This window comes from Canis lupus, chromosome 5, assembly GCF_011100685.1.
Source record: "Canis lupus familiaris isolate Mischka breed German Shepherd chromosome 5, alternate assembly UU_Cfam_GSD_1.0, whole genome shotgun sequence".
Taxonomy (NCBI): Eukaryota; Metazoa; Chordata; class Mammalia; order Carnivora; family Canidae; genus Canis; species Canis lupus.
The window spans coordinates 45,056,324-45,082,435 of NC_049226.1; the positions used below are offsets into that span (position 1 = coordinate 45,056,324).

At 36.0% G+C, this 26,112-nt stretch overlaps 1 protein-coding gene across 1 annotated transcript in view; it reads right to left on the reverse strand.

Annotated features, from left to right (window-relative positions):
- The window catches only part of LEPR (leptin receptor), a 64,926-nt gene that overhangs the window by 26,561 nt on the left and 12,253 nt on the right, over positions 1-26,112 (reverse strand). The window contains 5 exon segments of the mRNA NM_001024634.1: positions 1,713-1,830; positions 1,988-2,278; positions 7,696-7,840; positions 10,056-10,201; positions 14,862-15,070. Coding sequence (NP_001019805.1) covers positions 1,713-1,830; positions 1,988-2,278; positions 7,696-7,840; positions 10,056-10,201; positions 14,862-15,070 — 909 coding nt within the window.

The following is a 26,112-nucleotide window of genomic DNA, read 5'->3' on the forward strand; positions in this document are numbered from 1 at the left end:
ATTCTTGATTCATATCTGAATCATATGGTTAGATATATAACACATTTTCTCAGAGAAGAAAATTAAGAAAGTAATTTTTATAACTGTCCTGATCCACACTCCACCCCAGAACATACAAAGCATTTCTCTTTTTCTTTGAAGTAGCCCTGCTGCCACTATTTGCTCTGAATATGGCATTTAAATGGTTAAAATTGCAGTTACTGTTTCCATAAATGCTGTAAGGAGGTTACAAGAAAATGAAAAATGTATATTCTTCTGTTTCTCGTTTTCCATTTTTTGTGACATTTTCCCTGCTCATCTCCTCAAAATTACAATCATTGGGGTGTGTGCATGAATGAGTGCTGGGGGGTGGGGGGAAGAGAAGAGAATAAGGCTCGAAGAGTCCTCTGAGGGTAAGAAGAATCGTGACCATGTACCGAAGCACAGTTAATACTCCACTTGGAACGCAAAGGTTAGTGTCTTTGTCATCATGACAGCAACAGCCATTTATTGAAAATTTACCTGTAGAAATTCTATCAATTATAATTAAATGAAATATATCATTAATTCTTGCAGAAATCCTGTAAGTTCTATTATTCTCTCCAGGTTACAGACAAGGAAATCTAAGCTTAAAGAGGTTAAAACACCCGCCCGAGTTACATGCAGGGGCCTCTGTAGTTCTTCTGTAAATGTTAGCAAGATAAATGATGCACAGAGCTTATGTGATGGTCATCCACAAACACCTTTTTTAATGTGAAAAATGTCATGGAAAGAAAGTAAAGACAGATTATAAAAGTAAAATGGCATCCCATAAATATTCTATTGATTTTAAAATACTCATATCAGGTAGGATGAAGTTAGCTATTACTCCCATGTAAGAAATGTAGAAATGGCCCCAGTTTTTCTAATGCTACATAAGAAAAGACTGGTCACTTTAGGAATAGAATTCAGACTGCAGTATTTGAGGAAGGGGATTTGTTTTTCAAGTAGAAAACTTAGATTTTAAAAATAAATGAGGACAAGTGATACAAACTGGAAGACCCCCAATACAAACACAATTTAAGACAGGGTGTTTGAGAACAGTACACATAATTGAAAACCACTATGAGAGATTATAAAAATAAAAATGTATCTACTGTCTCCTAATCAAGAGTGCTATTATTTCAGATGATACTATAGGAAGATGATGCCTTGAATTCTTTTCAAAACAGAGAAGGGTAAAAATAAACAAGCACAAATTACTTTTTATTATAACACTTTACTCCTTAATGTTTCTTTCTTAATCTTTTTTTACTTCTAAAAGTATTGATATTATCTCTCACAATCTTTGCACTACTACCTCTGGCTTTTTTCCAAAATATTAATCTTTAGCAAATGACATTGGACTTCTACAATCATTGCTATTCTCCTCTGGTCAACTCTCTAAGTCAAATTAAAATGTACAGAAGCCAGTTTTTCCTGGATTTCATTCTGTAGTTAAAATGCAATTATGGGACATTAATCAATTATCAGAAAAAAATAATTTGAGGTAAAAAACTACACTTTTTACCTCAATGTGGATTTTTTCAAAAGCCACCAATTTATTTAATCCCTCAAATGTTTTCCAATCAAGTAGATTCCATCTTTCTCTTTCAGGAAGAACATCTACTAGAGGACTGTTATGATGATATTTCTACAGAAAGTCTTATCTCACCATAGCCACAGAAAAAGAAAACAGCAAAAACAATACATACCTATGATACCTCAACTGCAAAGTACTTCCCTCGAGTGATTGGATTGCATTGGTTGACCATCTGCAAGTCATTTTAGTTAAGTACCCATCAGTTTCACATGATATATTGATATTGACATCTATTTAAAACACATTAAAATATTAATACAAAGCAAAAACATCAAACAATTTTTAATGAAAATCACATTTCCTTACATTATCAATGGGACTCTAACATAGGGCCTATCATAACAATTTGCTTGTGGAAGAAAATGAAGAGAAGTTCAGTATTCTTACCAATCACGTATAATTCAGCATAGCGATGGTGGCATTCCTGCTCCTTGCAGCAGTACACTGCATCATAGGTGAACTTCCCTCGAGGCTTGGTAGCATTCAGATTTGGAAAAGTAACTTTGCTAACACGGTCACCCACCATGTTATACTGGCTTTGAGGAATTTTCTCAGCTAAATTCAGCCACCAAACAATCTTTTTTGAGGAAACAATCTTGTTTTCACTTTTATAAATGCAGTGAAAAGAAACATTAGACCCGACACTTGTCAGAATTTTAGGTGGAAAGTATATGACATCTGCAGTATGAGAAGAAAGGGAAAATATCAGAGGAAGACCAAAAACATCCCATCATCCCATTAGGAATTTACGCTATGTGAAAAGATTCATAATGCATTCAAGATCACACTGCCAAAAATAAAATGAGTGTACCAAGAGACTGTGTAACTGTAATTGCCTGGTTATGGAATTGCAGGCACTCCTATTCCCAAAGGACTTGAACATCAAAAATATCTTCAGTATTTTCTAAACATACAGACTTATTATAAAATATCTTTTAATGCATAACTGTCACTTGCTAATTGATAGGCAGAAAATTCATTCAAATAAATATAATTTAATTCCACTATGACACGTTTTCCATCATCTGCATTAAGAATCAGTGAAATTTAGGGCAAGTTCTTGAATCAAATCACTATAAGGCAAAAACCTGAAGAATAAATGGTGGTTGATATTGTTTCATTTGGATATATGAAAATTTCAAATAAACAGGTAGAGTAGAGAAATAGCCTTAAATAAGAAAACCAGTTAGGGATATGTAAAATCAATGCTGTACCAAAGCACCAAAACAGGAAACACTGTAAATACTGATCTGTAATATCTTAAGTTAGTTAACACCAATATGCTGTGGTTAAGGACAAAGAGAACCAATATTTTTCTAAAATATTATTTTTAAGGCCTCTATACTATTCCATACTACTTTTTCCAGCCCCCTATTGTTGGAAACATAGCTTGCCTATAGTTTTAGTTTAGAAACAGAATAGAAGGTAATGATTGTTTACACAGAAGAAATTATTTCTGCTACAATGCATTATAAAAACAGTATATTTCAGTTGTAAAATTTAAGGTAGGCCATTTTCTGATGAAAGAATATGAGTATCTGTTTTCATTTATATCGTCTGGATTGCCCCCAAAACAAAAACAAAAAATTTCATTGGTTCTTATTATTTAAGTTTTTTTATAATAACAGTCTTTATATTTACAACCTATACAAAACATTTGTACTTTGAATGTCTATAGTCAAGCATAAACAGGAAAAATTTTAGTAGCATGAAGTCACTGGCAGAAGCCAGTCCATTAGATTTTTAATCCTAGCCTAGGGTGGCACTCAGGCTTCACTGGGACAATGCTTACTACACACATACCTAGCACAGATCTGAAAGATCATTAACCTACCTTCAATATGCTACACATCTCACTACTGAACTGCTTCAAAAGTCTAAGAGTAATTTTTATCTATTTTTTTTATTTTTTAAAGAGTTTATCTCAGAGAGAGAGAGAGAGAGAGAGCAGGTACATGAGTCGGGGGTCAGGGGGTGGTAGCAGAGGGAAAGGGAGGAGCAGGCTCCTTGCCAAGCAGGGAGTCTAACACGGGGCTTGATCCCAGGACTCAGCGATCATGACCTGAGCTGAAGGCAGACGCTCAACTGACTGAGCCATTCAACCATCCCTAATTTATTTTTTTTAAGAGTATAAATAAGATTTCAAAAGTTAAGCTGAATCTTTTAAAGATACTAAAAAAGGCATTTCACTTCAAAATTGAATGCCTAAGTAAGGCTTAATTGAGAAATACAGTTAAAGTCATAGTATTTGGCATGATTAAATACTAAAATATTAGCTTAAAAAGAAGAAAAACAAGTTATTAAAAACTTGATTTTGTAAAATCTACATTGAATATATAGGAATTGGTAGGAAGTAAATGTTAAATATTTGATTTTCAAAATAGTATAAATGTATATTTTATTCTCATGTGAGATACTATACAATATTTCATTTATAAAATAAGAATTTTCTTCTCATGACTAAGAAATACTTTTGCAGAATCTACACTAAGAATTTCATTAAAAGAAATTCTATTGATATTAGTGAGTTACTTACATGAACATAAATCATGTGTCAAAACATTTTAAAGTTATTTTAAAATGTGTTTATTGGGACGCTTGGGTAGCTCAGTGGCTGAGCATCTGCATGATCCTTGGGTCCTGGGATGGAGTCCTGAATCAGGCTCCCCGTAGGGAGCCTGCTTCTCCCTCTGCCTGTGTCTGTGCCTCTCTTTGTGTGTCTCTCATGAATAAATAAATAAAATCTTTAAAATGTGTTTATTATAGTGCCAGAAAATAGATTTTTAAATTTTCAAAGCAGTTTTCCTATTTTTCTTCAAGGGGAAAATATTTTCCCTAATGCATTACCAGCAATGTCTAGAACGAAATGTTGAAATTGTTTCTCCTCTCCTTTGGCAGCACAAGAATACAATTAAGAAACGTATTACAAGAAGTCAGCACTTCTAAACTTATTTTCAGCATGCAGCATAACTAAAGTACAATATTCTTGGACTTCTTAAGTTCCGGTAAGGTCCTGGATTTTCTTCAGAGTCCAAGATCTCCCAACAGCTAAACAAAGAATCTAGCCAATTCATTTTCAAAAAATCCATAGGATTGCCTTGATTAAAAACTGTCAATGCTTCATTAATTGTGCACTTGGTAGAGAAAGCTTTGATAAATCAATGAATAAAAAGTAGTAGCTATAAAGGTACTGATAATTAGCATCTGTTTGCTCTGGCAGCGATACATCAGACAACCTCTATTCAAAACAAAAAGCAAAAAATAAAAAAATCAGTAACATCCAAATGTTCGGAAATGAATAAAGTAGGTATGCTAATTCATTCTAAATAAGTTAGTGCCTCAACCTTAGACTGTTTCTGTTAGGTGGAGGCCATTGTAGGACCCATCCGTTGATAACAGAGGATAATCCAACAATATTAAATACCTAGATTTAAGAGAGAAGGATCCAAAAAGAAGTCCAAAAGAATAGGAAGCTCCCAAGTTTGGAGAAAGATACTTCACTGGTGCACACCATCCAAGAACAAGCCTCCAGTGCAGTGAGTGCTGGAAGTATCGGAACTGCTCTAAAGGCAACTCAGCAAACCTAAGACCTGAAAAACCCAAGCAACACTGAAACCTCATTTATCAGGAATCATGAAGGAAATGAGGTGTTCCACTGAAATGCTCTATGTAATTAAGCTTACTGCTTATTAGTTCCCAGGATCAATTTTTAGTGACACCAGAAAATGCGCCTACATATACATCGTGTACCTCATCACTGTATTAGTGCGTACAAACATGAACGCTGGAATGAGACTGCCAGCTCTAGACTTTTACAATTTATTTAACCTCTCTAAATCTTGATTTCTTTGTTTATAAAAAGGAAATATTAGTACCTATCTCACAGGGGATAGAGAGGATAAAATGTTAATATACGTAAAGTACTTAGAGCAGTGCTTGAAGCACAGGAAGCACCCCATAACTATCTTTATTGTTATTATTAGTATTATTATTCAGTAGGGAAGTATGAATCTAGTTATACCTTTTACCTGTGATTCAGTACCCACGTATTACATTATTAGATTCTTTTAGAATTTCCCTCTTCTTTAGTCAGGGTAGGTTTTCTAATCTAATTAAGAAGTAAAATTAAAAAAAAAAAAGAGAAGTAAAATAAAGAAGAAAGCCATCTTCCTGTGAAAGAGAAATATTTCACCAGATGGTACGTAAAGGCAGAAAGCCACAGGCCACTCAGAGTGGGAGTCAGGGTTACTTCCCTCCTCTGCCATCCACTTTACCCCATCCCACTATAAAAAGCCTCCATTGGGCATTCTTTAAAATTTGATGTTGTAATTCATTCCTCTTTACATAATTCACAGCTGCTCATTAAGACCAATTAATCAACAATAAATCACTGAAGGTAGAAAAGGTGACCTTCCTTAGAAAAATTCCAGAAGCTGAGGTGTCAGCACACACATTGTGATGTTCAATAATTATCTGAGGAATCGTGATGAGAAATCCATGTCTTCTAAATCCATTGACACAAGGTTCTTGACTTCCCTGGTGAGAACCAATCCTTCTTATTGCCTAGTACTTTGTTAACTCTTCTGACAAGCTTGCTCATACAATTAGTTATGTATCATGTCAACCTCTCACCTTCATTAGATACTGAGATTTTGAGTATTGAGATTATGGATTTATAAACTATGATTGCAGATACTATTTATTGAGTGATTACGAAGGATTAGGCACTGCAGTGAGCACAGTTGGTACAAGGATTCATTCTATCCCTATAAGAATGTTCCTATTTTGCAATTGGGAAAATTGAGGCAAGGCATAGAAAGGTTAAGAAACTTTTCAAATAAGTGGTGGGGCCTGAAGTTCTATAATATTTTGTCAGACTCCAAGTCAGTGCTCTTAAACCACTAATGCTACTGATTCTTTGACTAATCAATTTTTTTAAAGATTTTATATATTCATTTGACAGAGAGATAGAGGTAGAGAGCACAACTGAGAGGAATGGCAAAGGGAGAGATAGAAGCAGGCTCCCCACTGACCAAGAAGCCAGATGTGGGTCTCGATCCCAAAATCCTGGGATCATGACCTGAACTCAAGGCAGATGCTTAACTGACTGAGCCACCCAGGCAGCCCTGATCAGTACTTTTTAAATAGTAAGTAAACAATAAACAAATTTATTTCATTAAATATGTTGACTATCTGCTTAGTGATTTACAGGGTACTTGCTGTCTCTACATACCCATAATCAACCTGCATGAATTTCAGTAGGAATAATTTTGCTCTTTTGACAGATCAGACAAGTAGGCAAAGGACCATGAAGTGTCCTCCTAGGGTAACAAGTTAGCATATGACAGGGCTGGACTATTCTTAGGCGGCTGGGCCTCTTTGTAAAACACCACCTCAACTTCATGAGAAAGTATTGAATAAACCACAGTTTCTCTGATGTTAAAGACAACTTGAAAAATATGAAAATTGTAAGTGAAAAGTCTCAAAAGCAAGCATCTGTAGTGAAAAGAATTATTTCATTATGTTATTACTTATATTACATAAATGTAATAATTAAATGAAATTTGAATATTTGAAATTTATGTCAAATAAATAGATCTGATTTTAAATGTAAATAAAGGAAATATTGAGACCAGTAATGTTCTGAATTTGTAAATTTGGAACCTTTCTATTAACCCTATATTTTGAATAGGTAAGAGTAATTCAGCAAGATACACAAACATGGGAACTCTTATACAAGTTTTTCATTCACAAATTAACCTGCCAACATTTAAATAAAATATTAATATTGTGTCCCTCCTTTTGGTTTACTGCCACAAAATTTAAGATGCTTATAATAGGCCAAAGGAAATCAGGAAGCATATTCTCCTCTCAATAGGAGCTACTCTTGGGATCCCTGGGTGGCGCAGCGGTTTAGCGCCTGCCTTTGGCCCAGGGCGTGATCCTGGAGACCCAGGATCGAATCCCACGTCAGGCTCCTGGTGCACGGAGCCTGCTTCTTCCTCTGCCTGTGTCTCTGCCTGTCTCTCTCACTGTGTGCCTATCATAAATAAATAAATAAAAAAAAAAATAGGAGCTACTCTTACAAAACCTACCTTGTGTGATAAAGATAAGAGGGGTGCTCCAGTCACCCCAGATTCCTGGGCCATCCAGTTTCTTGCCTCTCACTTGAACTTCGTATGAAGACCCAGGAAGCACACTGTCTATTAGCAGAGATGTAGCTGAGACAATTTCATTAGCCTGTTAAACATGAAAAATGAAAACATCAGAGCATCAAGTTGACACAGAACCTTTATCAAAATGGAGAACAAGCAGTCCTAAGAAATTTCAAAGAATTAAAGGCTTTAGAATAGTTAGCTGGCCACAGTGGGATTTAACCAAAATCAGTAACCAATAACAAATGTTGGGACACCTGGGGGGCTTAGTGGTTGAGCGTCTGCCTTCGTCTCAGGTCATGATCCCAGGGTCCTGGGATTGAGTCCCTGCATCAGGCTCCCCACAGGGAGCCTGCTTCTTCCTCTGCCTATGTCTCTACTGTCTCTCTCTCTGTTTCATGAATAAAAAAATAAAATCTTAAAAAAAAAATGTTTGCACCTTTGTCAATAAAATTTTAAGTAGCCCATGAGTGCAAGAAGAAAATCATAATGACAATCAGCAGATATTTTTAACTGAATGATAATGAATATTGACCTTGCAAAATTTGACAGGTATGGCTAAAGTCAATGGGGAGTTTTAAGCCACGGCTAACATCTATATTACACATGTGGTAGAAAATGATGAGCAGGAATGGACTGAGAATTATAAACATTCCTAGAGGAAACTGTCACAGAGGAGGGCATGAATAATTTTAAGAATCTGAACCCAAAGATAAGCTATAATAAATCAAAATACAGATTGAAAACTAGAGGGAAAATATTTAAGAGACCTAATTCTGCATAAAACAACCACTACTAAGAATTGCTTAGCAAATAAATTCTGTTTTCCAGCCTTGTCCTCTGTTTTTTTTTTTTTTTTTCCCTACATGACACTAAGGATTCCTTTTCTGCTCTCTATGAAAATAAAATCTTAAAAAAAAATAGGCCCAGAGCTTAAAAGACAGGTGTTTACTTCCAAATTATATAACAAATGCTATAGTCCATGACCTTCTCCTTTTCCTCTCCTATTCCTTTTTGACTCATCCACTGCTACTCTTGCCCTCACTCACTCTCCCGGCCTCTCCCTTCTCATCCAGCTTAAGGGTCTCTGACTTGCTGTTGTCTCTATTTGGAAACTAATTCCCCCAGATATCTACATCACCAACCTCCTTCAAGTCCTCACTCAAATGTCACCTTCTCAATGAGGTCTTCCTCATCTCCACTTAATATTAAAACCTATAGCACCAGTACCCTCAAACTCCTTTGTCCAGTTAGCTCTACCATCCAGTATATCCTGGTGCAAATAGAACAATTCCAAGCACTTAGTGGGTACTCAATAAATACTGAAAGAATGAGAAAATAATTTCACACACTTTTCATTACAAATGAAAGCACTGCCTGTATATAAATACACTGAACAATAAAAAAAAAAAGTTTGAGGGACACCTGGGTGGCTCAGTTGGTTAAGTGTCTGACTCGTGATTTCAGCTCAGGTCATGATCTCAAGGTCGTGACATCCAGCCCTGCGTCATAGGACAACTCCACACTCAGTGGGGAGTCTGCTTGGATTTTCTTTCTTCCCCTTCCCCTCCCCCCACCCATTTGCTCTCTCTCTCAAATAAATCTTTTTTTTTTTAAGTTTGAATTGTAAAATAAAAAACCAGAGCTCTGTAAGTGAAAAAAATAACTATTAACTAAAGTTTCTATAACTGGACTTCTGTAGTTATTTAGCTGTGTGTGTAAGGAAGAGGGAACTAGAGGGAGAGGGAGAGACAAAGAAAGATACTAATCTACGTAAACTTCTTTTTGGAAGAGGAACCTTCTCTGGCAATAAATTCTGGGAAGAATTTGTCACAGTCCTCAACATATAACACGCATCCATAGGTAAGAGAGATTGTGCAACATCAAACAATTTTTCTAAAAGGATTTTACCAAAGATGCAGACATGCTGTTCAGGTGTTCATTTCCTATGCTGATCTTAAATGAAAGCCAATGATATAATATTAAATTACAGTTGATTCTGCTCTAGAAGGACCATGTATATTTGGCATGCAACGGGCATTTTCTTTTTTCTTTTTTTTTAAGATTTTATTTATTTATTCATAAGAGACATACAGAGGGAGGCAGAGACATACGCAGAGGGAGAAGCAGGCTACATGCAGAGCCTGCACAACCCCAGGATCACGACCTGAGCTGAAGGTAGATGCTCAACCACTGAGCCACCCAGGTACCCTGCAAAGGGCATTTTCTATGAGACTTAGAAAGCATCTCATCTTTACTTGCTTCTCAACTTTTCATTTTATTTTCTAAAATATACTTACTTTTCTCACATTTGTTGAAGAATTCTCTGAATATCTCACTTGATATTGAAGTTGAAATGGTACTAATGTTGGGCTGGACCAAGAAATCTTTAAATTGCCCGTATCTGTGATCTCCATATGCAAACCTAATGGTGGATCAGGCTTCACTTAAGGAAAAAAAGAACATTTTTAAGTCAAGCAATTTTCATGATAATCATAAAATATAGTCAAAATGAATTTTTAGCATTTCCCATTCTTTCAACTACTTAAAAGGTGACCTTATTCAAAGGCTAATTATACAAGCAAAATATTAGGTTTCCTTGTACCTTTCCATAGCAACCCATGTATACCCATTTCCTCTCTCAAGTGGTAATAAGTATAAATCAGTAATGAGGTTGTTTTGATAAGCATAAATTCCTGCTGTAAAAAATGTCTGCTAACCTTATTTAACCTAGCATTCCCCAAACTTCCAGAATTCCCCCACCATACTCACACACTGATTTAGTGGGTGACAAGAAAGAACAGCATTTTGCAGGACAGTACTTGGAAAATGCATACTTAGTTTGCATGCAAAAATGCATGCAAATATGCATGCAAAATTCAGCAAGTCTATTAACTTTGAAATATAATCTAGACACATCTACTCAAAAAATCCACAGTATGCATATTTTACATGCAATAAACATAGCATTTGCAGGCCCTGGCTTGTCACCAGAAATGTGGATAGAGTTTCTTAGCCTAACAATGTGTTTAACTTGGTAAATGATTTGAGTTCATGTGTATATGCATGTGTTCATATATGAATATTCATTTGTTTATAGGTTGTACGTGTGTGTATATAGTTTTAAACACACATAACCTTTACATTATTTGTAGAAACAATGTAAACCTCTTACAATAAAAGATTAAATAAATAATGGTTTATCCCTATAAGGGAAATCTATGCAACCTTTAAAAATCATATTGGAGAAGAATACCGAAAATGTTTAAGATTTTTAGTTTTAAAAGTTTATTAAACACCATTTATACTTTTAGTTCCTGATTTGTTAAAATTAACAAATAAAAGTATATTTACAAATATATATAAAATAGAAACAAAATGCCAAAATGATAGAAAATAGATGATGCATTTCTCTTTTCTGTGCATCTCTGTTTTTTCAAGATTCTATTTATTTTATTTTTAAGATTTTATTTATTTATTCATAGAGATGCAGAGACACAGGCAGAGGGAGAAGCAGGCACCATGCAGAGAGCCTGACTGTGGGACTCAATCCAGGGTCTCCAGGATCATGCCCTGGGCTGCAGGTGGCGCTAAACCGCTGCGCCACCAGGGCTGCCCTGTTTTTTTCAAGATTTTAAATAGCAGGACTTAACATATGTAGAAATAATCATTACACTGAAATGCTGGCTGATTTAAATTTTATTTATCAAGAACTAAAGTGGCATATTATTATTAACATACTATATCTTCGAAAATTTAGACATAGTTTTTGTCTTGAGTCAAAATTTATAAAGCTTTTACTTTATGTGACATATTATAAATTTTAGTTACTTTAAAGCACAAACACTAAAGTCTAGAAATAATAGGTGAAATTAGTTGAGTTCTCATGATCAAAAAGAAAACAAAACAAAAACATCAAACAGAAATCATGTAATTAGGGGTGCCTGGGTGGCTCAGTTAGTTAAGTGGCTGCCTTTGGCTCAGGTCATGATCCCAGCGTCCTGGGATTGAGCCCTATATCAAGCTCCCTCCTCAGTGGGGAGTCTGTTTCTCCCTCTCCCTCTGCCTCTTCCCCTCAGCTTGTGCTCTCTCTCTCTCTCTCTCAAATAAAAACTAAAATAAAATAAAGAAATAATAGAAATCATGAAATTATAAACTATCGTATATTTCCTGCCTGCATACATATGTACCTTAATATTAGAAATCTAAAAACAAATCATTCACTGGATCACCCATGTCCCCAGTCTTAGATATACTGCCATCTACCTGCTTCTTTCAGAGTATTATTCCTTGAAAAAGTTGGCACTACTCACTCTCCCCACTTTGTGTTCCATTTTCCTAATCAACCTACTGTGATCAGGTCTTCCTTCTCAGCAATCCACCAAAACTTCTCTGTCAAAGTCATCATCCTTTGCCAAATACAATGCCAGTTGTCCGATGCATTTTACTCCATTTGTCAGTGGCATTCCACAGCTGCTCACTCTGTTTCCACATGGCTTCCAGGCCACCAACCTGGCCACCAACCTCTTTTACTCCTCTTTTCTCTCTGATTGCCTCAGTCTTTCTCTCACTGAACTCTAAGTGGATGATCTCAGGCAGTCCCATAAACATCTATATGCCAGATACTCCCATATATATCTTTCCTGAACTCTACGATCATATGTCTAACTGTCTACTCAGCATCTCTTGGATATCTATAAGCATCTCAAAAATAATGTGTCACATACCTGATCCTCCCTAAATTTCCCCATCTTAGTATCTGGTACCACTATTCACTGACATGCTCAGGGCCAAGTCTGAATGTTATCCTTGGTTCTTCTCTGCCCATACTCTACACCCAATCCACTAGAAATTTTGGTCAGCCCCATCTCCCAAATGAATCTCAACTATGATCATTTCTTTACTTCTCTACAGCTACATTCCTAAACCAGCTAGATCATTCCAGTTAGCCTCCTGTCTGAGCCTTCTGATTTCAGTCTTGTAACTATTATTCTTCTTTTCCCCATTGATTTCCTTCTTCACATGTCAAGTAAATTTTAAATATACACACAGACAAAACACACACAGACACACACACCTGAAAATACCACTCTATTGGTTCAAAACTTCCCCTGTAATTAGAATAAAATCTAAACTCTATAGCCTGGCCTACCATATGACCTGAATCCAATACCTCTGACCACATCTTCCAAACATTCCCCTGCCTTATTCACTCTAAGCACAAAGGTTTTCTCTTTGGTTCCTCCAACTTCCAAGCTCAGTCCATTTCAGAGGTTTTATGGGTGCTATTTTTCCTGCTTGAGGCACCTTTTGCTCTGGATTTTTGCATGGCTATCTCTTTTTTACATTCAACCCAAATGCTATCTCTTTAACAGGTCTTCTTTGACCTCCATAGCTGAAATAACAGTCCTTACACCTACCTGGCCCTCTCCATGTCTTATTTCTTTTGTGGCACTTAAAATTTTAGGACATTATCATATGTGCCCAAGTATAAGGAAAATTTTTTTTCTCAAAAGATTATCCCTGGGCAGCCCCTGTGGCACAGCAGTTTAGTGCCGCCTTCAGCCCAGGTGTGATCCTGGGATCGAGTCCCATGTCGGACTCCCTACATGGAGCCTGCTTCTCCCTCTGCCTGTGTCTCTGCCTCTCTCTGTGTGTCTGTCGTGAATAAATAAATAATGTTTAAAAAAATATTATTCCTGAGGAAAAGACAAAATTTAAGTTTCTTACAAACTCTATCATAGCACCTTCTCTTAACTATTTTTTTAAATATTTAATTAAATTTTGGCTCTAAATGTTTCTAAAAATCACCTGACAGAATTAGTTTTTAAAAGAGAACATAACAATATTTTATAAATTTCATATATATTTTTCCTGTGGTATAACTTCATGACAGAATTCCTTAGATGACATTTTAATCATGTTGTAGAGACTACAAATATAACCCTAGAGAACAAATTATTTGAAAATCCTAATGTTAAAATATGATGTCATGCAGATTCAAAAAGTGGCATATCCCCAGTAACTTAGAAGGAAATGACAGTGAAGTTTGTAGAAAAACTTTGTGTGAGATACTTGGAAAAGTGGCTCTAGTGTCACTAGACATCTACTGATGCTAAGATGCATGCAAAGAGTTTATATATAATGGTCTCAGGAAATAGGGAAAATAGTAACGCTGTTAAGTTATATGTTATATATAAAATACATACCTATATAAAAGTAAGTTAATAAATTAAATATTTTAAGTGAACATGGCCTATATTATTCACATTTGTAATCATATGTTCAAGCTGATCAAAAGAAACTGAGAATCTTTGCACTAAAAATATGTGATGGCACTACCTATTTGGATTTTTCTTACAATCAGATTTGTATAGCAAATTATTTAGTTGTTTACTTTTTTATTGTTTCTCTCTGCTCACTATTGTTTGTCTCTGGTTTTTGAGGCAGGAACTTTGTCTCATTCACCATTGTTTCCCCAACTCCTAGATCAGTGGCTGACATACATGAGCTTCTAAGAAATATTTATTGAAGGAATAAAAAAAAGTATAAAATAAAGATAAAAAAATAAACTTCTAATTACTTTTAGAAATTGTTATCTGACCAGTGAAAAAGTAACAACCAAATAATACATATCATTTAGACAGATCCAAGACTGAAAGAAAAACTGTTCTTAAGAAAGAATTTAAGGGGGGGCCTCAATGACTCAGTCAGTTAAGTAAGTGTCCAATTCTTGGTTTCTGCTTAGGTCATGATCTCAGAGTCATGAGATCAAGACCTTCATCAGACTGCATGCTCAGTGAAGAATCTGCTTAAAAAGTCTCTCTCTGCCTCTCCCCTCACTCGCACTTGCACACACTCTCTCTCCCTCTCTAAAATAAATAGGTAAATCTTTAAAAAAGAAAGAACTGAAGTTATAATTGCAGAGATATCTATACTACTGTGAAAACATTCTAGAAGCCGCTTTTAATATTCCCAGTTCTACATTTGCTGTCCTTACCACATTGGTCAAAGTAAGATAAGCTATTGAAAAATTTTGTACACAATATTTAACCTGTTTGTATGACTGATGTTTAGATCTATTACCTTTCTAATGCACAACTTACCAACATTTATGGGCTTAACTGACATTAGAGGTGACTGAAAATTTATTCCACCCAACGTGATTTTCAAATACATAAGAAGAGTGTGGTTGAGTTTGGCTGTTGGCACAGGCACATGGCATTCACAGCTGTCATGAACACTGCAGTTGCATGGAACAATCTGAAAACTTCCCTTCTGGGGGACTGGAGGTGACTCTTCTAAAACTTCAGGCCTATGTGAAAAAGGAAGAGCTAAATATCAGCACAGATGTGACAGGACTGGATTTATTTAAACTATATGACAAAAATCCAAACTGAGGTGAACTATTCTGGACATCCAGCTTAAATGGCATCTAGAAAAAACAGGGTACATTATATCAGAAACACAAAGAAAGGGTTAAAGCAGGTTAGCCATTAGAAATAATAGCAGGAAGAAAATAGTGAAGCAACAGTGAAGTACTAAAAGGAAAGAAAAATTGCGATCCTAAAACTCTATACCCAAAATATCTTTCAAAATAAACATGAAATAAAGGCTTTTTTCAGGCATACCAAAATTGAAAATATTTGTCACTATCAGGTCTGCATTATAAAAAAAATGCCAAAGACAGTCAATCATACAAAAAGGAAATGGTAGCAGATGGAAGTCTGATTCTATACAAAGAACTGAAAATAGCTTTAAAAGGGTAAATAGTTACTGACTGCTTAAAGCAAAAATAATACCATGTAGTGTAGAGTTTATAACACAGGTAGAAGTAAAATGTATGACACTGGCTCCCAGTTTGGGGGCAAGAGACATAATGTAAGCATGCAGTTTTAATGTTCTCATACTATACATTAATTGATATAAAATTACTTAAAGGTACATCAGTTAGATTATAATAAGTTAAAAACCTATATCATAAATCCTAAAGCAATTGTTAAAATAATAAAACAAGGGGTTATAGCTAAAGAACCACAATGATCAAGCTAACAGAGTATTGGTATAAAGACAGAAAAACAGATTAATGGAACAGAATAGAGACCAACACCTATATGGGCAACCAGCTTTCTACAGGGATACAGAGCTTTCTCTCTGTGAAGAAATGGTAATCTTCTCATTAAGTTGTGCTGAACAATGGGATATCTATATGCAAAACAAAACAAATTTCAATCCATACTCACACCAGATTCAAAAATTAATTCAAAATGGATCATCAGTTCAAACGAGAAACCTAAAGCCATAAAACTTCAAGAACATGGGGACAAAAATGTGTGACCTTGAGTAAGGTAACATTTCCTTAGATGCAACACCAAAACCATGATCCATAAAAGAACAAATTGATAAACTGGACTCTTACCAAGATTGAAAACTCTATTTTTTGAAAGAAAGACACTATGGAGCAACAAAAAGACAAGCCATATACTGAAAGAATATATTTCCCAATTATTTATCTGATAAAGTACTTGTCTTCAGAAGATATAAAGAATGCTCAAAACTCAATAAAACAATACAATTAAAAAACAGGCGAAGATTTCACCATGCACTCAGCCATAGAAGATAAACACATGAAAATAAGCATGTGAAAAGAAGCCCAAGATCATTAGTCATTTAGGAAATGCAAATTAAGACCACAATGATACCACTATCCACCTTTTAGAATGGCTAAAATTTCAGAAGTTAATTAATGGAAGTGAAGAAATTAGAACTCTAATGCACTGCCAGTGGGAATGTAAAATGGTACCACTTTGTAAAAACAGTTTAGTAATTTCTTAAGTTGTTAAAATTACACCTATCATAGGATTTACACATTCTATCTCAGGTATTCATCCAAGAGAAATGAAAGCCTATGTCCTTTCAGAGACTCATGCACAAACGAACACAGAGACTTACAGCAGCTTTATTTGTAACAGCCAAAAATGGTAAGTGACTCAAATGTCTATCAACAGGTGAATGGATAAACAAATTGTGGCATATCCATATAATGGAATGCTACTTCACAATGGAAAGGAATGAACTGAAACAGTCAACAAAACTAAAAGACAACCTACAGAATGGGAGAAGATATTTGCAAATGACGTATCAGATAAACGGCTAGTATCCAAGATCAATAAAGAACTTATTCAATTCAACAGCAAAGAAACAATCCAATAATGACATGAGCAAAAGACATGAACAGAAATTTCACCAAAGAAGACATAGACATGGCCAACAAGCACGTGAGAAAATGCTCTGCATCACTGGCCATCAGGAAAATACAAATCAAAACCACAATGAGATACCACCTCACACCGGTGAGAATGATAAAAATTAACAAGACAGGAAACAACAAATGTTGGAGAGGATGTGGAGAAAAGGGAACCCTCTTGCACTGTTGGTGGGAATGTGAACTGGTGCAGCCACTCTGGAAAACTGTGTGGACGTTCCTCAAAGAGTTAAAAATAGAACTACCCTACGACCCAGCAATTGCACTGCTGGGGATTTACCCCAAAGATACAGATGCAGTGAAACGCCAGGACACCTGCACCCCGATGTTTATAGCAGCAATGGCCACAATAGCCAAACTGTGGAAGGAGCCTCAGTGTCCATCAAAAGATAAATAGATAAAGGAGATGTGGTCTATGTATACACTGGAATATTACTCAGTTAGTAGACATGACAAATACCCACCATTTGCTTCGATGTGGAGGGACCTGGAGGGTATTATGCTGAGTGAAGTAAGTCAATCAGAGAAGGACAAACATTATATGGTCTCATTCATTTGGGGAAGATAAAAAATAGTGAAAGGGAATAAAGGGGAAAGGAGAGAAAATAAGCGGGAAATATCAGAGAGGGTGACAAAACATGAGAGACACCTAACTCTGGGAAACGAACAAGGGGTGGTGGAAAGGGAGGTGGACGGTGGGATGGGGTGACTGGGTGACAGGCACTGAGGGGGGGCACTTGACGGGATGGGCACTGGTTATTATGCTATATGTTGGCAAATCGAACTCCAATAAAAAAATATATCAAAAAGGAAAGGAATGAACTACTAGTGGATGCACACAATATTAATGAATCTGAAAATAATCGTGCTGTATGAAAGCATGACAAAAGTACTGTATGATCACATTTATATAAAATTCTATAAAATACCAAGTAACCTGGGTAACAATGCAGATCATTCATTACTTGGGGACAATGGAGGGTGATGAGAGTGGTAGGGTGCCACAGATACAGGCGGTGGATGGTGTTACAAAGGGGCAGTAAGCAATTCTGTGATTGGTAGTATATTCATTTTCTTTATTAGGGTTGACGATTTTATGAGTGATTTCACATACCAAAACTTACCAAGTTTAAACCTTAAATATATAATAAAACTGTAAAATTCCCCTGGGAAGCCATCTGGCCCTGGACTCTTGTGTCTTGGGAGGTTTTTGATGACTGCTTCAATTTCCTCCCTGGTTATTGCACAGAGGAAGACATAGACATGGCCAACATGCATATGAGAAAATGCTCTGCATCACTTGCCATCAGGGAAATACAAATCAAAACTACAATGAGATACCACCTCACACCAATGAGAATGGGGAAAATTAACAAGGCAGGAAACAACAAATGTTGGAGAGGATGCGGAGAAAAGGGAACCCTCTTACACTGTTGGTGGGAATGTGAACTGGTGCAGCCACTCTGGAAAACTGTGTGGAGGTTCCTCAAACAGTTAAAAATATACCTGCCCTACGACCCAGCAATTGCACTGGTTGGGGATTTACCCCAAAGATACAAAAGCAATGAAACGCCGGGACACCTGCACCCCGATGTTTATAGCAGCAATGGCCACGATAGCCAAACTGTGGAAGGAGCCTCGGTGTCCAACGAATGATGAATGGATAAAGAAGATGTGGTTTATGTATACAATGGAATATTACTCAGCTATTAGAAATGACAAATACCCACCATTTGCTTCAACGTGGATGGAACTGGAGGGTATTATGCTGAGTGAAGTAAGTCAGTCGGAGAAGGACAAACATTATATGTTCTCATTCATTTGGGGAATATAAATAATAGTGAAAGGGAATATAAGGGAAGGGAGAAGAAATGTGTGGGAAATATCAGAAAGGGAGACAGAACGTAAAGACTCCTAACTCTGGGAAACGAACTAGGGGTGGTAGAAGGGGAGGAGGGCGGGGGGTGGGAGTGAATGGGTGACGGGCACTGGGGGTTATTCTGTATGTTAGTAAATTGAACACCAATAAAAAATAAATTTAAAAAACTGTGTAAATATATACAGTTTATTGTCTATTAATTTTATGTAAATACAGTTGTTTACTCAAAAAAAGAAAATTTAAGAAAAACTTTTTAAGCAATACTTTGCCTATCACTGTAAACCTACAAATGAGTGAACTAACCTTAAAAAGTAATTGCAGGGGTGGCTGGATGGCTCAGTTGGTTAAAAGTCTACCTTCACCTCAGGTCATTATCCTGGGGTCCTTGGGATCCAGCCCCGCTTCATGCTCCTTGCTTAGTCGGGAGCCTACTTCTCCCTCTCTGCAACAACCACCCCCTGCCCCGCTTGTGCGCTCTCTCTCATTATCTCTATCTCTCTCTATCAAATAAATAAATAAAATCTTTTTTTTAAAGGTAACTGTACAGTTTTTCATTGACTTATGATGGGTTACCTCCTGATAAACTCATTGTAAACTGGAAATATCCCAAGTTGAAATGCATTTAATACACCTAACCTACCAAATGTCATAGCTTAGCCCAGCCTACCTTAAACATGCCCAGAACATTTACACTAGCCTACAGTTGGGCAAAATCATCTAACACAAAACCCATCTTGTAATAAAATGTTGAACATCTCATGTAATTTACTGAATAGCATACAAGAGTTAAAGGAGACATTGAGAGAGAGAGAGAGAGAGAGAGAGAGAGAGGATGGTTTTAAGTGTATCAGTTGTTTACCCTCATGGTCATGTGGCTGACTAGGAACTGCCACTGCCCAACATCAAGAGGGGCTACATATCACCAGCCTGGGAAAAGATCAAAATTAAAAACTCTACTGAATGAGTATTGCTTTCATATCATTGTCATAAATCAAACCATTGTAAGTGGGTGACTGTAACTAGTTGGGTTGAGTTACCTATCTCAAGGCAGAAAGAATAATGGCATGCAACAAAGACACAGAGTTGTTATTTCTGATTTATTAGTGTTAGTTTTTTTAATCAGCCTGGTTGCCTTGAGAGTCTAAATCTAGGTGTAAGTAAAAAAGACTTTAAGGTGGGAGCCCTTGGGTGGCTCAGCTGGTTAAGCTGCCAACTCTTGGTCTCAGCTCAGGTCATGATCTTGGGATCTTGGGATCAAGTCCCGTATCGGGCTCTGTGCAGAGTCTGCTTCAGATTCTCTTTTGCTCTCCCTCCAGCTTGTTCTCTCTCTAATAAATAAATAAAATTTTAAAACAACAACAACAACAAAAAAAAACCTCTAAGGTGGAAGTTCGGGGTGGGGGGTGGTGGACAGGGGTAATTAATATTTCCCTGTCTTGCTTAAGCTATCCCATTCTGTCCAAAAACACCTGCTGCCTTCTATCTAAACCACTCCATCTTTTTTAAAGAATGTGGGGATGCGAAGAGAGTATTAATACTTAGATATGATCACTGCCTTCAGAAATACTGTAAGTGCTAAATATACTAATTAAAAATTACTATGGAGAAAGCATTGCTTTAGAAACTGCTAAATAGCATATATCTGAGAATTGAGATATCAATACAACATGAAAGAAATGGATCCAAATCTTTCATACATACACCACTAGTATTAAATGTGAGTTAAGATAGATTTTCAAGTTTCCTGAGATAGACTTCAGTATTACCTTAGTCCTAAAAGAAAACAATCAAGAAATAACATTTAAACGTGTAAAGCAGTCTACTGGGCACTGTAATAGGGAATAATATTATTGTAGGAAGCACAGTAAATTAACACCAACACTTAAAATCAAGTCCTTCTGTTTATTTATGAGCCATAAGACCATTAGACAGGTAAGTTCTTTTTTGTGAGCCATGGTTTCCACAATCAACAAAGCAGAGAAAAATTCCTGCATCATCTTTATAAGGCTGTTATAAATATCAAAGACAATTACATAAAAGTATTTTTGAAAACTTTAAAGTGCTATAGATCCATAAAATACCATTTGGAATTAGCGTTGGAATGACTTAGCACTTTCAATTTTATTTAAATCTTTAAACAAAGCCAATGAAATGTTATTTTTTTTAAAAACCACATTATGCCTTTTAGGTGTTTTTCAAATATTAAAGGCTTTTATCAAAAGATTATGGAACAAATTGAAAAAATTGTGGTATTTTATGTCAGAAATATGCTTGTATGGTGTTATACTTTGAAGAACTCCCAAATTTTATAGTAAAAATAGAACTAAATAGAAAATAAGCACATCGTTCTTGACTGACACTTTTTAAAGGACAGAAAATTTAGTGATATTTTTCTTTTTTAAAAAGAAAGGTTAGGGACATCTGGGTGGCTCAGTGGTTGAGCGTCTACCTTCGGCCCAAGGCATGATTCTGGAGTACCAGGATTGAATCCCACATCAGGCTCCCTGCATGGAGCCTGCTTCTCCCTCTTGCCTGTGTCTCTGCCCCCCAACCCCCGCCTCTCATGAATAAATAAATAAATTTTTTTAAAAAAAGAAAGGTTAGAATTGCACTGTCTTACTATAGATGGTCTTGCCAATTCCATTTTTTTAAAAGATTTTATTTATTTATTCATGAGAGACACAGAGAGAGACAGAAAGGCAGAGACACAGCCAGAGGGAGAAGCAGGCTCCATGCAGGGAGCCCGATGTGGGACTCGATCCCTGGCCCCCAGGATCACACCCCAGGCTGAAGGCAGACACTAAACCGCTGAGCCACCCAAGGATCCCCTCATTTTTTCTAAATAGACTGGATAATTGTAGAATTGGGCTGATTACCAATTAGATTAACTACCTCGTTTCTCTATTACTTCACTGTTGTGTGCTCTGTTTAATCAATCTCCTTGTTAACTTCTTTATAATTTCAACATATACAAAGAAAATATATAGTATATATTCATAATCATGATTATATGTAATTTATATGTTTATTTTAGTAATTCATTATTTGTTTTTTTAAAGCATATCCATTTAGAAATTTCCCAAGGCACCCCAACAGATAACCCATTATGAAACTAATAATCAATCTAAAACTAATATTCAAATATCCTTCACAGGGGTAAGGAAACTACAGCCCACAGGCCAAATATACCTGTTTTTGTACAGCCTGTGAGCTAAGAATGGTTTCTTACATTACCAATGGTTTTTTAAAAAAAGGAAGAATGTCCCTACATGATAATTACATAATATTCAAATTTCAGTGTCCATAAACATAGTTATGCTTATTCATTTACATATTAACTATGACTACAAGGTTGTACGAAAGAGAGTTTGGCCTGAAAAGTCTAAAATATTTGCTATCTGACCCTTAAAGAAAAAATTTTCACTTAAAAAAAAAAAAAAAGAAAAAGAAAAAATTTTCAATCCCAGCTATTGGCCAGAAACATTTTGTACTCCCTACTGGTGGGAACTCAATGGGCAAAAAATACAGAATCCATATTAAATATATCATCATATTTCATTTTATAGCATATTTACAATTTACACAAGCACCCTGAGAATCACTAATTTAATTTTTCAAACTACCTTATGAGGGAACTAATATCACCTACTTTCTAAGTGAGAAAGTGAGGCTCAGAGACAATGTAGTCCTTAAACTTGTCTGATGTCTTGTGCTTCCATGTTCATTGCTCATTTCATTATACCCAAGGTGTCTTATTATCACAAGACACTGTTACTGCTGCCATTTTATTATTTTATGTAGGGGATTAATTCCTTAGTGGCCACAACTAAAAAACAACTATAATCTGAAGCACCTTAACATTTCTATAAATCAGAACTTTAAAGAATTAGAGGATTATTTCAAATTACTTTTTCCTTGAAGAAAATATTAGATATTTCTCATATTTATGAGAGCATAATCTTTTCAGTTTGTGTGGAAACTGGAATACACAAGCCTCGTTATTTGTCAAAGTCAGCCTAAGAACTACTTTCATCTTCTAAAAGAAGTTTGAAGTATTTGTAAACATCAAACAACTACTCTAAATTTTGATAATTTAAAGCACAAGGATTAAAATGGTAATCAAACTTTTAAAATAAGGAGAGACATTGACTTAAACCAAACTTAAGAATTTCTGAAATTGGGACAGCTGGGTGGCTCATTTGGCTCATTGGTTGAGCTTCTGCCTTTGGTACAGGTTGTGATTCTGGAGCCCCGGGATCGAGTCTCACGTCAAGCTCCCCAGGGGGAGCTCACTTCTCCCTCTGCCTATGTCTCTGCCTTTCTGTGTGTGTCTCTCATGAATAAATAAATAAAATCTTTAAAAAAAAAAAAAAGAATTTCCAAAATGCTTGAAAAATTTTTATGCAGCAAAGTATCTTATGCCTTGCCAACACACACTAATTCAGTGCCACAATTATTAATTTCTCTGTATGTGAACAAACTTTACTTAAAAGTGAAAATAGTAAAAACAAAACCAAAAAAAAAAAGACTTCTCAAATTTTAAATTTGGCTTCTTTGCAAATTTCATCATATGGGCTATTTTCTGGTCAGAAGTAAGATATATATTTAGTACCAAAATTTCATTTTTGATAGCCACAGTGGTTTATAGAGAGAGCACATTCTATCCTCTGACCTTCAGTCAAATTATTTGTTCCCAGAATTATTTTTCTATGAATATATTAAAACTTCTCTAAGCAAAGATCTATGCTAAATTATTACAAGAATAACATCAAATGGATGCCACCCAAGGTCCTGACTGTGACATAAACTGAGAGCAAACTAGGGTGGACAAATGTGTACATAGGAATTGTTTAGAACAGTATTACTTTTGTATATCATTTGATCAAGTCATTTATTTTAAATAAATAAATTTTGTTACCCAAAAAGTCTACTTTACCAATCCCCCAAAGCTCAAAGACCAAATTAGTGTTACAGACTAGTCTCATCATCAGAATCACCTGGAGCCTTGTTAAAAATAGAGTCCTAGACTCTCCATGGAGAATTCAGTTGGTCTGGAGCTAAGGAACCCGTTTTCAGTAGGAGCCATAGATTGATTCTCCAAGCGTTAGCCCCAAACCAGTAGCATCAACATCCTCTGGAACTTGATAAAAATGCAAACTACTGGCTCCACTCCAGATCTTATGAATCAGGCCCAAGTGAAAAGTAATGACTAGATAAATCTCATCAAGGAGACAAGCTTAAGAAGCATTTTATAAAACTCAAAGTACTCTTCAGATATAAGATATTACCAAACAAATGGAAAATCAACAAAGATGAAAGGGAGAAAAGGAAAAAGGAAAAGAAAAAAAAAGAAAAAAAAAAGAAAAGGAAAAGAAGAATGCTAACTAAACAAATGAATCTTAGTATCTATCAAGTTAACAATAGAACCACAGGGGTAGAGGAGGAGGGAATATCTTAATTAACTTTGGGACATAGTATTTTGATCACGTAACCTTCAGCTTTAGCAAAGGCAAAATGAGTGTACAAGAAATATTGTACTCAGGGGCACCTGAGTGGCTCAGCAGTTGAGCATCTGCCCTTGACTCAGGGCATGATGCCAGGGTCCTAGGATGGAGTCCCGCATGGGGATCCCCACAGGGAGCCTGCTTCTCCCTCTGTCTGTGTCTCTGCCTCTTTCTCTGTATCTCTCATGAATGAATGAATGAATGAATGATAAATAAATAAATAAATAAACAAAATCTTTAAAAAAAAAGATTTAAAAAAAGGAAATATTGTACTCTAGCTAGTACCCTTGTTTTTCACAGTGGTGTAAGTTAGCAATTCCAAAACTACTTTACATGTATTCTAGGACTAAGCAAATGGGTTATAAATTGTGGGAAGTGGAAGCCAGATTTCTTACTGCTGGGAAAATAGAGAAAAAAGAAAGAGGGAAAGGGAAGGAGAAGGATAAAGAGGAAGGAGAGGAGGAGAGGGGAGAAAAGAGGGAAGAAAGGAAGAAAAAAAGGAAAGCTGGAATGGATCCTATGGTTTTTGGACTATAATGGGAGACATTATGGGTGCCTGGGTAGCTCAGCTGGTTGAGCTGAGGTCATGAATAACAACTTGGTTTTGCTCAGGTCATGATCTCAGTGTCCTGAGATGGGGGCCAGCATCAGGTTCCTTGTTCAAGCAGAGAGTCTGCTTGAGATTCTCTCTCTCCCTCTGCTCCTCTTCCCCACTCTCAATCTCTCTCAAATAAATAAATAAATAAATAAATAAATATTTTTTAAAATGGAGGATATTAGTAAGAATACATGCTTTTAATATATGTCTATACAGAGATATAGAAATATAGATTTGTGGATATGATACATACATATCATGTGTGTATTGTGTCCGAAATGTCTTGTAGTACTAGAGAGTAAGGAAATTCTCAAAAAAGAAAAAAAGGATGGGACACATCAAAAGGACATAGAGGCCAGTGAATAAGTTCCCAATGGCTAAATATGGGGCAATTTGAACAATAAAATTAAAAATGAGGGGATCCCTGGGTGGCTCAGCGGTTTAGCGCCTGCCTTTGGCCCAGGGCGCGATCCTGGAGTCCCGGGATCGAGTCCCGCGTCAGGCTCCTGGCATGGAGCCCGCTTCTCCCTCTGCCTGTGTCTCTGCCTCTCTCTCCTCTCTCTATGACTATCATGAATAAATAATAAAAAAAAATTTTTTTGAATGATAGCAACTGATTATAGCCCATAAAATAAAGAATCCACAAGTCCATCTGGTCGGGAAAGAAGGAAGGAGGAGGAGGGAAGGAGAATGGGAAGAGGAAGGAAGAAAATAAAGGAAGGAAAGAGAATGGAAAATGTACTTCTCACAGAGACAGCACTGTGGCCTCTACACACTAATGATACTAGCCCTAAAATGTTCTAATTTATATTGGGTACTTTTGTTTACTTTACAAATAATGTATTTTTCTTCTCTAAAATTATAGTCAGTTCTTTTCTATATTACCAATTTCTCTTCTCATTTTATTCATGTTTTCCTTTATATCCCTGAGCATGTGGAACATTGTAATAGCCACCCTTGCCTGCTAATTTTATTATCCCTCTCATTTCTGGACCTATTTCTATGGATTGATGTTTCTTTTCCTCCTGGCTAGGGGCTGTATTTTCCTGTTCTTTCATGTGTGTCACCATTTTTTACTAGATGTCAGACATTATGAATATGACATTTTCGA